At 60.9% G+C, this 17,059-nt stretch overlaps 1 protein-coding gene across 3 annotated transcripts in view; it reads left to right on the plus strand.

The window, feature by feature from the left end:
• The window catches only part of EVC (EvC ciliary complex subunit 1), a 46,660-nt gene that overhangs the window by 18,049 nt on the left and 11,552 nt on the right, over positions 1–17,059 (plus strand). For all 3 annotated transcript variants that reach the window (XM_054708196.1, XM_054708197.1, XM_054708198.1), the window contains exons 9-13: positions 1,754–1,970; positions 3,102–3,250; positions 3,753–3,851; positions 13,141–13,353; positions 16,639–16,748. In XM_054708196.1, the coding sequence (XP_054564171.1) occupies positions 1,754–1,970; positions 3,102–3,250; positions 3,753–3,851; positions 13,141–13,353; positions 16,639–16,748 (788 nt within the window). The remainder of the gene's footprint in view (positions 1–1,753; positions 1,971–3,101; positions 3,251–3,752; positions 3,852–13,140; positions 13,354–16,638; positions 16,749–17,059) is intronic.

Below are 17,059 nucleotides of genomic sequence, written 5' to 3' on the forward strand. Positions count from 1 at the left end.
AGGGGGACAGTTAGCTCCCTGCCCCCACGTGTCCCCCCTGTGACGTATCTAGTATGTGCTGTTGATAAACTCTGGAATTCAGTTCTTGGGCTGGTGTCTGAGCATTTTGGCCTGGGCAGGTGGCCCTGGAACAAGGCACTGGCATCGGGGACTCTCAGAACAGAGCCCTGGAAGAGGCCTTAAAGGTTGTGCTGTCCGTAGGAGCCTGGAGGGCCTCAGTGAGCTAAATCAGAGGTGGCTGTCCTGGCCGTCCGTCCGCCCTGCCTGGGCCACAGGGCACCTGGCGCTTATCCTCCTGCGCCCTCTAGTGGCCATGGGCCCGCTGACTGCTGGCAGGTGTGTTTCAAAGCCACTGCCCCTCGGGCTAGTTATGTGGCCTTCCGGGATAAACCTCAGCGTCCTTGTCCAGAACTGGGGGATCATTACCCGTGCCCCGTTCACACGCTGTTAGAACCCACACCAGGGCAGCTCAGCCACAGTGAGGCCCGGCTGGGCCGGGGGTGTCTCATACGCCCCTGGCGTCGGGGCGCTCCAGTCGGTTCCTTAAAGACAGGAGCCCATGGGTGCGGAGGATCAGAGCCTGTTGGGCGAGCGGGGCCCGGCCAGGCCTCGAAGTGAGTACGAGGAGGCAGGGAAGTGGCCCAGGAGGAGGCCTGTGGGCAGAGGCCTGGCGGAGCTGCGGCCCGTGTTCTAGGCGGCCAGGAGTCGGCAGGTGTGTGGGGCCAGGCTGGGGACGAGGCCAGGCTGGTCCTGAAGGCCATGTGCTCCGTGCTGGGGAGTTTGGACACGGTCTGGGGGCAGTGATGAGAGGGTTTGGGCCAGAGGTCTCAGGAGCCACGTCTGCACCTCAGAAAGGCCCGCTGCCATGCGGGGCCGCGTGCGAGGGGACGGGAGGCTGGGAGACCAGGCGCGGTCCCAGCACAGAAGTGACGGTGGGTCGGCGGGTCGGCGAGAAGGCAATAGGGAGGGGATCTGAACGGGGCGGGATTGCAGGCGGTGAAGGGGCCGGGCTAACGCGGGCCTCCCGAGCCGGGTGGCGGGTGGCGCCATGGCGAGGTGGGGAAGGACACAGCCCTGCAGCTCCCACGTGGTCCACGTGGCCAGCGCGGTGTCGCCGCTCCTCCGGCGTCCTCACTCTCCTTCGACAGCCCCAGTCATTGAGCATCTGCTCTCCGGGACAGAGGGCCCAGCGAGGCAGCCTGCAGGCCGTCCCTGTAGCCTCATTTCCTGTGTGGGGTGGGGGGTGGGGGGTGTCTTCCCAGGAGTCCTGCCCTGAGTAACGACCACGCGGCAGGACGAGGTGGGCGGTTCTAAGGTCTGACGCCGGGCATCACCCCAAAGTCTCTGAGTCCCAGCACCGGGGCTCTGAGTGCAGAAGCCCTGGCTCCTGTGACCTCGACTCTCCCCGTGCTGTTCCCGGGCGGTGGCGGCCTCGGCCGGGGCTGCGGGAGGCGTGGCTGTGAGAAAGGGGCTTTCCTCCCGGATGGTAGGTGTGCACTGAGCTCCTTCCCGGAAGAGCGGCCTCTGGGGAGCACTCAGGATGGACGAAGCGCTTTGCACGTGCTGTCCGTGTCCGCCGCGCCACGTCCCCACGAGGGACCACGGGGTCCCCATCTGAGAGGCAGACACGGGCGGCTCAGAGGGGAGCTACTCCCTCTGCTCGGCGTGCAGCGAGGTGGGGGGCCAGGACGCAGCCCGTGGCCGAGCGCCGCCCCAGGATGGCCCAACCTGACGCCGGGTGCTCTCCCCTCAGGCCCTCCTGGAGAGGACGCTGGGCCGGGCGCACCTGGCGAAGATGATCGAGTTCCTGCGGCTGCAGATCCAGGAGGAGACCAAGTGCCGGCTGGCCGCCATCGCCCGCAGCCTGGACCTGCTGGCCGCCCGGGGCCGGCTGTCCGGGCGGCAGAAGGAGGAGCTGCTGACCCAGCAGCACAAGGCCCTCTGGGAGGAGGCCGAGCGCTTCAGCAGGGGTGAGCGGCTTCCGCGGGGCCGGGGCCCGTGGGGGGGGCCGTGGGGGCCCGGCTGGGGGCAGCAGGAGTCCCAGTTCTGCCCTCGGGGACCAGTCCCTGAGATGCTCTGCGCTCGCGTGCCTTCCCCGGAGATCGGGGTAAACCGGCTGCCTCCCTGGCGGGCTCCCCTGCTCCATTTCCTCGTCGGTGATTCCGGCTCACGGAGACCCCAGGGTCTCTCGGCAGAGCCACCGGGAACGTGCAGAGGGCAGGAGGGCGGAGGTGCCCAGTGCCCGCAGCCCTGCACCAGCCACGGGCCCCGAGATGCCGGGCGGGGTGTGCGAGGCAGGAGAGGGCACCCGCCATGGCCGCTTCACACACACACACACACACACACACACACACACACGCCTGCTGCTGGGCCGACTGGGACGTGGCAGGTGAGGGCTGAAGACATCGGGCACCTGAGACTCAGTCCGGGTCAGACCTTTGGTGGGGCTGCAGGAAGCAACCTGGCTTTCTGCCTGCAGGGCGGGTACCCCCTCCGCGCCCGCCTCCTCACAGCCTGGGCGAGAGCCCGTTGGTGCTGATCCAAGGCTGCGTGTGTCCGGGCCCCTCGGATCTCGTTGGGTCTCGTCGGGGCGTCTGTAGGGCACCTGTGTGCCTAGCGAGTCCCCCAGCGGATTCTGACCCCCACACCGGCCTGGATCCTGCAGGACCAGGAGTCTCCAGGTGTCTGAGCTCGGGCCACGGTGTCAGATGCTACCCCAGGGCCCGGACAGCAGACATTTGTTCTGGAAGCTGGAAGTCCAACTCAGTGTGCCCAGATTGGGTTCCGGGAGGGCCCACTCCTGGCCTGCGGGACGTGGCGGAGAGCGGGCGCTCACACCTCTTCTAAGGCCCCTCTCGCCGCTCCCCCCCTCCCGCTGTCTCTGAAAAGCAACGGGGAAGGTCCCTCCAGATAATGCGGGCCTTGGGCTCGGAGGACCGGGCTCCTGACGCCGGCCTTTTGGAGCACGTGTGCCCGAATAATGAAACTAGAATAAACCGGGGTCCGCCCCTCCGTGGCGCCCCCTCTTGTGCTGGCAGAAGCAGCCAGGGAGGTTCTGCCGGGAGAGCCGCCCGTGACGTCCTGGCTTCGTTCCCTTCCAGAGTTTGCGCGGCGAGGCAAAGAGCTGGTCCGGGCGTCGCTGGCTCGCCAGGCGGAGGGCACGGCGCGGCTCACGCGGGCCCAGGAGGAGGAACGCAGGGCCTTCCTAGCGGAGGCGCAGCTAACCGCCAACCCCCAGGAGCTCCTCCAGGTGACCCTGCGCGCGACCCTGCTGGCCTGGTGTGGCTCAGGCTCTGTCACCGGCATCCAGCAGACGGGGCCACTTCTCGGCCTCCTGTGGGTCCGCCCAGTGACCTTGGCCGAGTCCTCTGAGCCTGCATCCCTGGCTCCTGGTCTGCACACGGTGACGAGGGCTCCGCTGGGCAGGTCTCCCAGACCTGGGCAGGGAGAGTCAGAGGATGCTGTCCGGGCGGCCGGTGTCCGGGAGAGAGCAGTCATGGCGGCCCGCACCTCCTCCTCCTGGCTGGGCATAAGCTCAGTCCATGGCTCTCCTGGGGTCCAGGCTCGCTGGTCCCTGCTGTGGCCTCGGCCTGCAAGCCACAGAAGCCACGTGACCCCGTGCCTCACTTTTCTCATGTGTAAACCAAGGGTGAACGACCTTTTGATCTGAGAGCCGGGCAGGTGGGGAGATGTTTGGGCGGGGGGGGGGACTGCATGTTTCTGTCCGATTCACCTCCTTTGTTCACTGCCAGGCCTTTCACGGGGTCCTGGAGCGGCAGAGGGTGGCGCGCAGTGACCTGGAGGAAGAGGAGAACTTCAGGGCTGCCGAGGCCGCGGCCGCACTCTGCCAGGTACGTGGCCCCCAGGCGGGCCGGGCTGCGAGCCCTCGGGTCTGAGGGTGTGTGAGGACCGCACATCCTCCTGGGCCAGCCCAGAGGCAGAAGGTGACGCTCCTTGTTTTCCGAGGCCTGAGCAGACGGTGGCCTGCAGGGGGCGGCGCTGGGGGAAGGCAGACGGGGAGGCATCATGGAGAGAGCTGGGCCGGTCTGTTTTGGGGGCCAGCAGCTCAGTCTCCTCCGTTAAAACGGGGGAGTGAGCTTTCTCCACAGGACTGTCGGGGGGTTAAGTAAGCTTCCACGGCGGAGCACGGAGGTGCTGTGGGCACAGAGTGAGCATCATAAAGTGTTCGAGTCTTCTCGTCCTCACTGTCCAGGAGGGTGCGTGTGCACGGGAGGGTGCGCGTGCACGGGAGGGTGCACAGGAGGGTGCACGTGCACGGGAGGGTGCACGGGAGGGTGCGCGTGCACGGGAGGGTGCACAGGAGGGTGCACGTGCACGGGAGGGTGCACGGGAGGGTGCGCGTGCACGGAAGGGTGTGTGCGCACGGGAGGGTGTGTGCGCACGGGAGATGCTCACAAGGTACCTCACCCTGCAGCCTGGCAGGCTCTTTCCCAGACCTTTTTTTTTGGGTGAGACACCCAACAGGCTATGGTGGGCACGGGGCTGTGAGGCCCCATCAGGATATGGTGGGCACGGGGCTGTGAGGCCCCATCAGGATATGGTGGGCACGGGGCTGTGAGGCCCCATCGTGGTGTGGTGGGCACGGGGCTGTGAGGTCCCATCAGGATATGGTGGGCACGGGTCTGTGAGGCCCCATCAGGATATGGTGGGCACGAGGCTGTGAGGTCCCATCAGGATATGGTGGGCACGGGGCTGTGAGGCCCCATCGTGGTGTGGTGGGCACGGGGCTGTGAGGCCCCATCAGGCTATGGTGGGCACGAGGCTGTGAGGTCCCATCAGGATATGTTGGGCACGAGGCTGTGAGGTCCCATCAGGATATGGTGGGCACGGGGCTGTGAGGCCCCATCGTGGTGTGGTGGGCACGGGGCTGTGAGGTCCCATCAGGATATGGTGGGCACGGGTCTGTGAGGCCCCATCAGGATATGGTGGGCACGAGGCTGTGAGGTCCCATCAGGATATGGTGGGCACGGGGCTGTGAGGCCCCATCGTGGTGTGGTGGGCACGGGGCTGTGAGGCCCCATCAGGCTATGGTGGGCACGAGGCTGTGAGGTCCCATCAGGATATGGTGGGCACGAGGCTGTGAGGTCCCATCAGGATATGGTGGGCACGGGGCTGTGAGGCCCCATCGTGGTGTGGTGGGCACGGGGCTGTGAGGCCCCATCAGGCTATGGTGGGCACGGGGCTGTGAGGCCCCATCAGGATATGGTGGGCACGGGGCTGTGAGGCCCCATCGTGGTGTGGTGGGCACGGGGCTGTGAGGCCCCATCGTGGTGTGGTGGGCACGAGGCTGTGAGGCCCCATCAGGATATGGTGGGCACGGGGCTGTGAGGCCCCATCAGGATATGGTGGGCACGGGGCTGTGAGGCCCCATCGTGGTGTGGTGGGCACGGGGCTGTGAGGTCCCATCAGGATATGGTGGGCACGAGGCTGTGAGGTCCCATCAGGATATGGTGGGCACGGGGCTGTGAGGCCCCATCGTGGTGTGGTGGGCACGGGGCTGTGAGGCCCCATCAGGCTATGGTGGGCACGGGGCTGTGAGGTCCCATCAGGATATGGTGGGCACGGGTCTGTGAGGCCCCATCAGGATATGGTGGGCACGAGGCTGTGAGGTCCCATCAGGATATGGTGGGCACGGGGCTGTGAGGCCCCATCGTGGTGTGGTGGGCACGGGGCTGTGAGGCCCCATCGTGGTGTGGTGGACACGGGGCTGTGAGGTCCCATCGTGGTGCGGTGGGCACGGGGCTGTGAGGTCCCATCGTGATACAGTGGGCACGGGGCTGTGAGGCCCCATCGTGGTGTGGTGGGCACGGGGCTGTGAGGCCCCATCAGGCTATGGTGGGCACGGGGCTGTGAGGTCCCATCGTGGTGTGGTGGGCACGGGGCTGTGAGGCCCCATCGTGGTGTGGTGGGCACGGGGCTGTGAGGCCCCATCGTGGTGCGGTGGGCACGGGGCTGTGAGGCCCCATCGTGGCGTGGTGGGCACGGGGCTGTGAGGCCCCATCGTGGTGTGGTGGGCACGGGGCTGTGAGGCCCCATCGTGGCGTGGTGGGCACGGGGCTGTGAGGCCCCATCGTGGTGCGGTGGGCATGGGGCTGTGAGGCCCCATCGTGGCGTGGTGGGCACGGGGCTGTGAGGCCCCATCGTGGTGTGGTGGGCACGGGGCTGTGAGGCCCCATCAGGCTATGGTGGGCACGGGGCTGTGAGGCCCCATCGTGGTACGATGGGCACGGGGCTGTGAGGTAAACTGACGACCGCCTCACGGTTCCAGGCTGCAGAGAACAGCATTTTTCTACACACCCGCTGTGTCCTGACTGTACACAGACAGTAAGGTCCCAGCTTGGCTGACACGGATGCCGCTGAATCCCAGGTGGCGCGGCTCAGAGCGGTCTCTGAGCTCAGCCCAGAGTCACCCGGCCGTGGGGCCTGCTCGCTGCCTGTCCTGCTTGTGCGGTGTCTCTCGAAAGGCCCCTGGGAGCGGGTGAAACCGACCCCCACGCTTCAGGCTTCGCGGTCTCGTTCTCACCGGGAGTCGGGGGGCGAGGCGGGGGAGACAGTGAGAGAAATGAACTGTCCTCAGAGAACGCGGAGACAACAGCCTGGCCATGCTCAGTGGTTAGAGCATCGGCCCGCCCACCCCGCCACCGAAGCGTCTCAGGTTCGATTCTCCGTCCAGGGTCCAGGGTCAAGGGCGCGTCCCTGGGTTGCAGGTTCACTCCCCGCCCCGGTCGGATGCATTCGGGAGGTAACCAGTTGAGACTCACATTGATGCTTCTCCTTCCCCTCTCCCGCCCTCCCTCCCTCCCTCCCACTCTTTCCGAAAAGCAATGGAAAAAGTATGCTCAGGTGAGGAGAAACGGGTAAACAGCCTCCACAGTAAGCCTCACTTCTGACACCAAACGCAGGTCCCCAAGGCCCCCTGCGGCTCTTCAGTTCTCTCATGCAGCGGGCGCCAGCCGGTGGCCCGTGAGGTCCGAGAGGGGGGGACCGCTGCTCTAAGGACCGGCTGCAAGCGGTTCTCACAGCCGGTGGCTGCAGTGGGAGCTACAGGCCGAGGTCAGCCCGGGTCCCAGTCAGAGGCCTCCAGCGCCCTCACGGGAGGCGTGGGCAGCACTGGCCTCCTGGCAGCGCCGTGACATCACACACTGGCCGCTGCCAACCACGGAGGCTCCCCGGAGCTCGGCGTCCAGTTAGACGTGGTCGGCCACCAGTGTGGCTGGCCCTAACCCCCAGCCGCTCTGCGCGATGAGCTGGTCGCCCGTGGCCCGAGGCCCCACCCGAATCCCATCACCGTCACAAGCTACCTGACGGGGCCTAAGCTCCCCCGTAACCTGAGACCCCCTTATCCGGGAGGGCCTTCCAAGAACGGGGAGGTCACCTCGCGGGAACCAGGGCAAACAGGCCTCTCTCCGCGCCAGGGCGGTGACAGGCGAAGGGGTTTTGTTTAAGGAAACTCACTGGGAGCCTGGGCGTCAGGCCCGGGGCTCCTAACATTCACGGCGGAGGGGGAAGTGGCCTGGTGAGCGAGACGGCGAGGCAGTCAGAACGGACGCATGAGCGAGGGAGGGACTGGAGGAAGGAGCGCGCACCTGCCGTTCCGGCATCTCAGCGGCTAAACAACACGGTTATTACCTTGTAGTCCTGGAGGGGGGCGTCCAGAGGGGGCGTCGCTGGCTGAAAGGAAGGTGCCGGCGGGCTGGGCTCCTGCTGGAGGCTCCAAGGGAGAATCTGTTCCCTGACTTTTCCGGCTGCTGGGGGCGCCCCCATGCCTGGGCTCGTGGCCCCTCCTCCGAGCCAGAGCCAGAGCCAGGGACCTGGTGCTCCCGCCTCGTTGCCCGCCGTCCCGTCTCCTCTCGCCTGACTTCCTGCCTCCCTCTCACCGGGGCGGGCCCTGTGCTTCCATTGGACTCACCTGGGCGGCCCAGGATCCTCTTCCCGTCTCAGTCCTTCACGTGCGTCTGCAGAACCTCTGGAGCCCTGTAAGGCGGCATACTCCGGGGTTCGGACCTGGGCGACTTGGGGAGGCCTTATTTTGCCTAACGCAGATAGGCAGCAATAGGTTCCCAACGAGTACGAGAAATTGGGGTTTGGAGGGATGCCAGGACCCTGGTTTCCTGGGCCGTATCTATTGGACGCGGGTCTTGAGGAGCGGAGGGTAGACGTGTGGGCACCTGCGGTCCGTGTCCCTGGAAGGAGGTGCGTGTGGCGCGGGAGGGCGAGTCCGTTTGCCTGGTCCTTTGGCAAGGTTGAAGGGTGACAGGTCGTCTCCAAGGACGCAGAGTCTGAGAAGTACAGACTGGCACGCTCGGGTCTGCCGCCGTGGCCGCCGGCTAAGGGAACGTGGCTCTTTGTTTTAACCTAAAGCTGCTGGGGCCGTTGATGTATGTTTTCTTTATCTGCAGACGTAAAACTCCCCAGTGCCTTCGTGGTCCTCCAGGCTAAATGGTTATAACCCCTCCTCCCTTTCCGTCATTGCCCCAGCCAGCCACCTCCCTGCAAAGAGGCGCGAGGCAGCCAAGGAGGGAGGCCGCTCGGGAGGCAGATGCAGAGCAGCGGGGGCCCGTTCTGGCTGTGGTCCCCCCGTGCGGCCTGTCCCTGTCGCCCGGGCCCTCTCACCTAGGAGTTCTTAGCTGTCTTTCTTGTAGCTCGAGCTCATGAAGGAACTCACTCAACGCCCCAAAAGGCCGCCCGTCGCCCTCAGGCTGAGCTAACACCCTTGCCCTGGTCCGTGGTGACCACCGGGCTGATCTATGATGCTCCCCTATGACCTGACCCACGAGACCCAGCTGACTTGGCCCAGAAGACCCACCCGTCTGACCCATGAGACCCCCCCAACCTGGCCCCTAGCTCCCCTGTCATAGCCCCCCAGGCCCACATGACCTGGCCCGGCCACCACGTGTCTGGAGTCATGTCCCTTGCTTGCTTCCTCCCAGCCAACCCCAGACAGCCCTCCGTTCCGCAGAGATGCCCCGTCCCTCCTACCCCAGTGCCTTTGCGTGTGCTTTCTCGCTGCCTGAAACACGGTCCCCTCTCTTCCCTCAGCTTGGCTCGTTCTCATTCTTGTCTCCGTTCAGAGTCACTTCTTCAGACCGGATTCCCTGGTCTGGCCCCAGGGCTTCCACCCTCCCCGCCATCGCACTTGTCATAGCGACCCCTGCCCCACGCGAGGCTGTGCACGCCCTGAGGTCCGGTCCGCGTCTGCCTGTCACGGCCGTGTCCCTGGCACAGAGCCCATAGCAAGTGCTCGAGAGACGTGTGCAGAGTGAGCCTCTGGCGCTGTGAGCATGAGCCATCTTCATCCCTCGGCTGTAAGAGACCCCGACCCTGCTGTGGTGATGGTCACGTAATCGTGACCACGTCATGTCGTGCAGCAAGACTCCTCGGAACCCAGTGGCTGAAGCGACAGTGACGCGCGCTCACGGTCTGCACTGGCCGGAGGCGGCGGGTCTGGGCCGGGCTTGATTGGCACAGGTGCTCCACCTGCCTCTCCTGTCCTCCCGAGGCGAGGCCGGGGGCTGGCCCGGGGCGGGGGGGGGAGGGGGTGCGGGAATGGTTCCCCCCGCAGAGTCGGAGATCCAGCCTGCATGCTAGCACACGGCACAGCCACATCATTTGATTGGCCAACACAAGTCACATGACTGGCCCCAACCTTAAAGGACAGGAAGGTCCTCCCCTCTCCCGGAGCAGACAGCTGGCCCTGCAATCAGCCCCCGAAGCAGGTGCTGTCCTCACAGACCTTCTGCAGGCGCAGGTGTGAGCCTCTCCCCTGCCCGAGCATTGCTCCCGAGGCGCCAGGCTGCAGAGGCGCACACCGCACACCGCACACCGCACACGAGTGAAGGCGCCAAGTCAGGGAATTCCTGCCTTAGCCTGGCTCCGGGCTTCTGTCTGAGGGAGAGTGCAGGGCTGAGGCCTGGGACCCGCCTCTCTCCCCATGAGTCCCCCCCACCCCCTCCCTCCCCCCGGCTGTCCTGACCCGCACACGCACACGCACACAGCAGCACCACGAGTTAGTTCGGTTCTGTTTCGGGCGCAGCATAGATCAGTGTCTCCCAAATGAAACATGCCTGCGTGAAGCGGGAGCACGGGATGTGGCCTGTCGGAGCCCGTGGCAGACGGAGGAAGTGACTGCAGGGGCAGGCAGGACCCAGCGCTGTCTCATCAGAAAGCGCCTGGGTTCGCAGGCCGTGGTGCTTTTACAGCGTTCACCTTTTCTTGCGTTTGCAAACAGCGTATTTTTGTGGTTTGACCGTCATGAAGGGAAAAGAAAAAGGTGTGTCCCCAGCCACGGCTGTGCCATGACAGAGTCCGAGGCAGGAGAATCGATTTAAATCTGTCTCCCGGCAGAAAGCTGGGATCGGCAGAGGCCGGAGGAAAACGTCAACCAGTTCCATGGTTCAAACCATTCTTCACTGTGAATTGAAACACCCGTAAATAAATGGGCAGCACAATGTATGGACTAACAAATGGTTATTAAAAACCATCTATGTAACCATCACCCAGATGAAGAAGATCCTGCAAGGACCCTGGAGGCCCCTCACACCCCCAATCCCAGGACCCTCCCTGCTCACAGGACCCATATCTGGCGTATTTGACAAACTTCAGGTCCTTGCTTTTCTATAAACTAGAGGCCTGGTGCATGAAATTCATACAGGGTAGGGTCCCTAGACCTCGCCTCCCCGCCTCCTCCTTCCCTCGCTCCTTCAGCGTCCCGCCGCTGGTTGCCCGCAATGTTCCACGCCACCCCCTGGTGGTCAGTGCACGTCATAGCGAGCAATCGAACTCCGGCTCTCCCCGTCAAACTCACGAGTGGACAATTTGCATATTAGCCTTTTATATATATAGATGGAATCATATGACACGTACTCTTGTGTGCCAGGCCGCTTTCACTCAGCTTTATGCTTCGGAGATTCATCCGTGTTGCGTGTAGCAGTTCATTCTTCCTCCTTGGTCTGTATTAGCCCATGGTATAAATATATCACCATTTACCCGTTCTACTGTTGATGGGCATTTGTATGGCTCCTTAGTTTAGACTATTACACAGTCTGCTGGTATAAACTTTCCTGTGGAAGTTGTTTGATGTACATGCATTTCTCTTGGGCAGAGACCCAGGAGCGGAATTGTTGGGGGAAAGAGTATATGTAGCCTGGCTGGAGTGGCTCAGTTGGTTGAGCCTCGTCCTGTGCACCAAAATGTTGCTGGTTTGATTCCTGATCAGGACACATACCCAGGTTGTGCGTTCTCACATTGATGTTTCTCTTTCTCTCTTTCTCTCTCTCTCCCTTTCTCTTCTAAGCATGTCCTTGGGTGAGGATTTTTTTAAAAAAAATATATATGTAGGTTCAATCCACATTCTCCATAGTTATTGATATAGCCACCAATTTGATTAGCATTGGTAATTTATGGATATTTTGGGTAGAATTAACATCTTTACAATGTCATTCTTCCAATCCAGAAACGTGGTATGTCCTTACATTTATTTCAGTCTTATTTAATTCTTTTAATATTATTTTACAGCTTCCACCCTTAGGTATAATTTTGCTATAGTGTTTTGGTTTTTTTCAGATTAAGGAACTTTCCTTCCATTTCTGTTTTGCTAAGGGTGTTTCTTATGCATGGAAATTAAATTTTGTAAAATGATTTTTCCTCATCTGGTGTCATAGTCATCATATTTTTCTGCTCTATACTGTTAATGTGTCAAATGGCATTGATGCATTGATTTGGGTAATGCCATTAAGGGCATACAATTTTAGGTTTTTACATCTTTCTGTTGAGTTAGACCTTTTAGCATTATGAAGTAAACCCCTTTATTTCTAGCCACCCTTTTTTTCTTAAAGACCGTGTTATCTACTATTAATGTAGCCAAAGTGACCCTATGTTTACTAGATTCTGGTTCTACACTCATCCATTCGTTTTCAAAAAAATTTGCTAACACCCTAGGTGCCAGGGCCTCATCTGTAAACGTGTGCGATTTATTGAGCCTCTCTTACTGTGCACATGAAGCCTTCGTTTTCTCAGCCGTAAATTTCTTTCATCAGTTTTGGGCAATGTCTAAGCCATCATCACATCAAATACTGCTTCTACCTGCGCTGTCCCTTCCTTTCCTTGGAGTCTCCCGTGGGAAATGTCAGATTTGGGCCCTGCCCAGTGTTCCTCAGTGGTTAGGGCATATGCCACGCACTGAATTTTGTAAAATGTTTTCTTCTCACCTGGTCACATAGTCATCATGATCGTTGTCTGCTCGATACTGTTAATGTGTCAGATGGCATTGATGCATTGGTTTGGGGATGCCATTAAGTGCATATTCCGGTCAAGAGCATGGACTGGGTTGCGTGTTCACTCCCCCCCTCATTGGGGCATATGTGGAAGCCAACCAGTCAATGAGTCTCACATCGATGTTTCTCTCTCTCTCTCTCTCTCTCTCTCTCTCTCTCTCTCTCTCTCTTTCTCTGAAAAGCAATGGGAAGGGGGGGGAAATCCTTGGATGAGGACTAAAAAAAAAAAAAAAGTTGGATTTTCTCATTGCATCTTTTATGCTTTTATCTTCTCCGTATTTCCCATCCCTAGTCTCTCCTTACTTTGTTGAGGATTTCCTCCTGATCTGTCTTCCAGCAAAGTAACTCTCCCTTTAGCTGCTTCTAGCTGCCATTAAGCCTATTGATCACTATCTATACTAATAAAAGGGTAATATGCTAATTAGACCGGATAGACTGGACATCTTCCGGACGTCCTTCCTGACAAAGCCAGGGCCCGACTTGGGCCCAGCCACCCAGGGCCCCGGGTGCCTGCGGCCGGCCCTGGGGAAGGGTAGTCCGGGTCCCGGGTGCCAGAGGAAAGCTGGTGCCGGCTGGCAGCCCAGGGAAGGAAGGCCTACTCTTACACGAATTTTCGTGCACCGGGCCTCTAGTTAGGTTAATAAAATTGGACCACAGTCTTCAGTTCTGAAAATTCTAACTCGTTCTTTTAAACTAAACAGTGTTGTCCCCAGCTCCTCACTGAACGTGTTAAGAGTGGCTCCGGCCTTCACGAGCACCGGAGGCATCCACGCTTCCGAGTCCAGTCTTGCGCTCTCTGGGCGACCTGTGGTCTGACGGGAACCTGCCGTGTGGCTCTCGGTTGCAGGAGCTGTACCGCAGCACCATGGAAACGTTCCAGACGCTGGTGGACGTCCTGTTCCTGCAGACGCTGCCGGGCGTGACGGGCCTCTCACGAGCGCAGTGTGACTCCGTGAGGCGGGAGGCCCAGGAGGACGCCGCCCTGCAGCTGGGGAACGCGGATCGCTTCCGCAGACAGCAGTGGAGGCTGTCCCAAGACCTCCTGGAGCGAGAACAGCAGGTGGGTGTCTGTGGAGCAGGCCCAGCGTCTGCTCGTCTTGAAACTTAGGGAGAGTAAGGAGAGTTTCGCTCCCTGAGCACCTCCTGGCGCCCCGGGGGGCGCTTGAGCAGGATCCTGGTGGCCAGCCCTTCACCTCAGCCCTCGGGGGGTCGGGGAAGGTTGCAGAGCGCCTGTCCCAGGACAGGAAGTCAGCGGATAATCCCTTCAGTCAGTCCATCAAGAAAGAGCAGCAAAACCCGTTCTTCAGAAAGAGATGAACGGCAGAAAGTGGTTCAAGGACCGTGGGCGGGGGTGGGGGCTGCCACACGGGACACCTGCTGTCCAGTGAGTCCGTTTCACCATTAAAACCACGTCTATATGCCGGGGGTAGAATAATGGCCCCCAGAGGTGCCCCCATCCTAATGCCCAGAACCAGAATCTGTCACCTCCCGGGGCACACGGGCCGTTAAGGATCTTGCGATTTGGAGCTTACCGTGGCTTCTCTGGGTGGGCCCAGTGCCATCGCGCGGGGCCTTATGGAGGGAGGTGGGGAGGAGGCAGCGAGGGAGATCTGTGCCGGAGCAGAAGCTGGCGCAGTGGGGCCAGGAGCCCAGGGATGCGGTGCCTCCGGACGCTGGAGGAGGCCAGGACAGGGTCTCCCCTGGAGCCGCCCCAGGAGCCAGCCCTGCCCAGACGTTGACATTAGCCCGGGGAGGCCGTTCAGCTCTGACCTGCAGAGCTGCGAGATGATGCCTGCGTGGATGGCTCCTCCGTCTCTCGCCCCCTGCATCCAGCTGGCGGGGAGCGGTGTCCGTGCCACCTCCACTCCAACCCAGGCTGCCGCCCCCTCCCACCACCGGCACTCGGAGCACCTGGGCAGGGCCACCTGTCCCTGAAGGGTGGCCCCTGGTCTCCCCAAGTCTGCCCTGGCCCCGTGGTCTATTCTCGACTCCAGCCAGCATACATTTCAAATACTATAGGCCACTCGTTAAGATCTTAAATAGATTTTTATATATTTTAAACGTCCCCAAACCCATTTAAAATATATCTTAACCTCCCAGGAGTGAGAAGCAGCTTCCTGTCACTGGCAGCGGTTTTCTCCCTCAGTGAGACCTAAAGTGACTGTGTCTTGTCCGAGCCGGCACCTTCGACTTGATAAGACACCACGTCGCATCGTGCCACTCCTCCGCTCAGAACCCCCACAGCTTCTCCTTCCACAGAGCGTAAAAGCCAGTCGCCGCCAGGCCCTGCCAGGAGCCGGTGTCGGGACCCGGTCACCCTCCGCCCTCCTCATTCTCTCCCCGCTCGCTCCGCGCCCGCCTCTCTGGCTCCCTGGCGGCTCTGGCTCGCTGGGCACGGTCCTGCCTCACTCACCCCACTTCAGGTCCTTGCCCTCCCCGGCACCCCAGTGTCTGCGTAGAGCCCGCCCCCCTGGGAACCAGCTGGGACTAGGAGGGCTGTCAAGCCCTCAGCGGTACTGGGCACGCGCTGTGAGAGCCCTTCCCCTCTCTCCCGAGTCAGTGAAAGGCCGAGATGAGTCAACTCCGAAACCACGGGCCGGCCCGCACCACTCCCGGGGCAGCACCGGGCCCGCTGAGCAGCCGGCTGCCTCCGGACGCCACACGCCTGAGCCTGCCTGGGAGAGGTCGGAGTGACGGTGCCAGCATACCTGGCCCGGTGACCTTGGTCCTCTCAGCTGTCTTTGAGGCCTGTGGCTGGCGGTGTCTGCATCCTCAAAACTCACACCGAGGACCCCACAGGCTTCGGGGACAAAGCCAGCTCACCTTTCGGAGAAGCAAGACTAGCATTTCCTGGGTTCTGGTTGCCCAGGCACTTTGTTCCTGCGACTCCTCACAGGAGGAGCCGGAGACTGACCTTAACCGGGGACGCAATGCGATTTTGTGACATTAAGTGTACGTGTTACAAGTCACAATGCCCAGGACGAAGCCTGGTTGCGGTGCTTGGTGCAGGCTCTGTGTTCTACCCGAGTTCTGTGTGCAGCGGGCGCCCTCTTCAGGCGGCTGAGGGTAGCGCCCCTGGAGCAACCACAGACGCTGGAGAAGTGAAGGCCTGGCATTCATGCCTGAGACCCCGCCGGGGCCCGTGTTCTCCTGGTGGCACAGACTCGTCGGGGAGGAGCACGGCAGGGCCAGAGGGGACTCGGCTTTGGAGAAAGACGGACCTAGATGCAGTCCCTGCCCCACTCTTTAAATGTATTAGCTATGTGGTGGCCTTGGACCTCAGGAGTTTTCACAGATGTAATCCAATCAAATGACAAGAACACCCAGGGGAAAAAGCTGTTTTCCAAAGCTTGCTAAAATCCAAAGGCAAGAAAAAACAACCAAGCATAGCTAATGCGGTTTTGTGCACGAGAACATGGGAGGCCCTGCCCTGGCTACCATGAGGCTTGCTGTGAGTGGCAGCTGAGAAGCAAGTGGTGGGGTGCAGAAACGAACCGACCACAGACTACAAGAGCAGAGATGGAGGCATATGTATCTATGGAAACTACGTATCTATGGGAACTAAATAATCCAAGGTGGCATGATGGCCAGTCATCCTATCTAATAAAGAGGGAATATGCTAATTGACCCTCACACCATCGCAAAGATGGCAGTGCCCACAACCAATAAGGAGGGAATATGCTAATTGACTGCCATGCCCTCAAAGATGGCAGCGTCCACAGCCACAAGATGGGAGCGCCCAATCCCCTCAGCCCCACCAGGGCGGCAGGCACGTGGCAAGGCTGGGCCTGTCCTCAAGCAGGTCCAGCCACTCTGCGCACCTCCCCCTGGAGTCCCCCAGTCCCCTCAGCCCCCCCCCCCCAGCCGCCCAGGGCTGCCTGAGGCTCAGGTAACAGGGCCGGCCGAGGCTTGTGCTGCCAGCAGTGGCAGCAGCAGAGGTGTGATGGGGCATCGCCTTCCCCTGATTGCCAGATCACCTCCCACCCCTGAGGGCTCCTGGACTGTGAGAGGGGGCAGGCCGGGCTGAGGGTCCCCCCACTCCAGTGCATGAATTTTCATGCACCAGGCCTCTGGTAGGAAGATAAACACTAACAAAGGTGCTGGCACAATGGGTATCCATTTATCCAGAGAACACTAGATCCCTTCCTCACGCCATAGAAAATTAGTATTAAATGCTTTACCATGCAAATAGGAAAATTGTAAGTCTTTACAAGGAGCTCTAAGAGAAAATGTTCATGAAATCGGGGGAGAAAGAAGAAATAAAAGAAATAAAAGGCAGGTTCCAGCAAAGCCATGATGGGTGAGAGGAGCTCGAGGTGACCGTGTCCCTCTGTCTGGCCTCCAGGTGTGGATGGAGGAGCACGCCCTGTCCACTGTGCTGCAGACACACCTGCGGGACGACCACGAGAGCGCCGTCCACTGCGTGCTGGGCCGGCTCGGGGGCCTCAGTGAAGAGTGAGTACGGCTTCCTGAAGGGCGGGCCTTGTCCCTGTGTGACACCCACGCCCGCCTCTTACAGTGCGGTGTGACTATTGGGGCATTTCTTGGTGGCTCAGTGTACAAGGGCTCTCCAGAGAAGCAGGGCCAATGAGGTGTGTGTGTGTGTGTGTGTGTGTGTGTGTGTGTGTGTGTTTAGCTATCTGGGTATCTGTGCATCTACACCTGTAGAGACAGAAGGAGGGGTGTGTGTGTGTGTGTGTGTGTGTGTGTGTGTCTAGCTATCTAGGTGTCTGTGCATCTACACCTGTAGAGACAGAAGGAGGTGT

This window comes from Eptesicus fuscus, chromosome 2, assembly GCF_027574615.1.
Source record: "Eptesicus fuscus isolate TK198812 chromosome 2, DD_ASM_mEF_20220401, whole genome shotgun sequence".
In the NCBI taxonomy this organism is placed as follows: domain Eukaryota; kingdom Metazoa; phylum Chordata; class Mammalia; order Chiroptera; family Vespertilionidae; genus Eptesicus; species Eptesicus fuscus.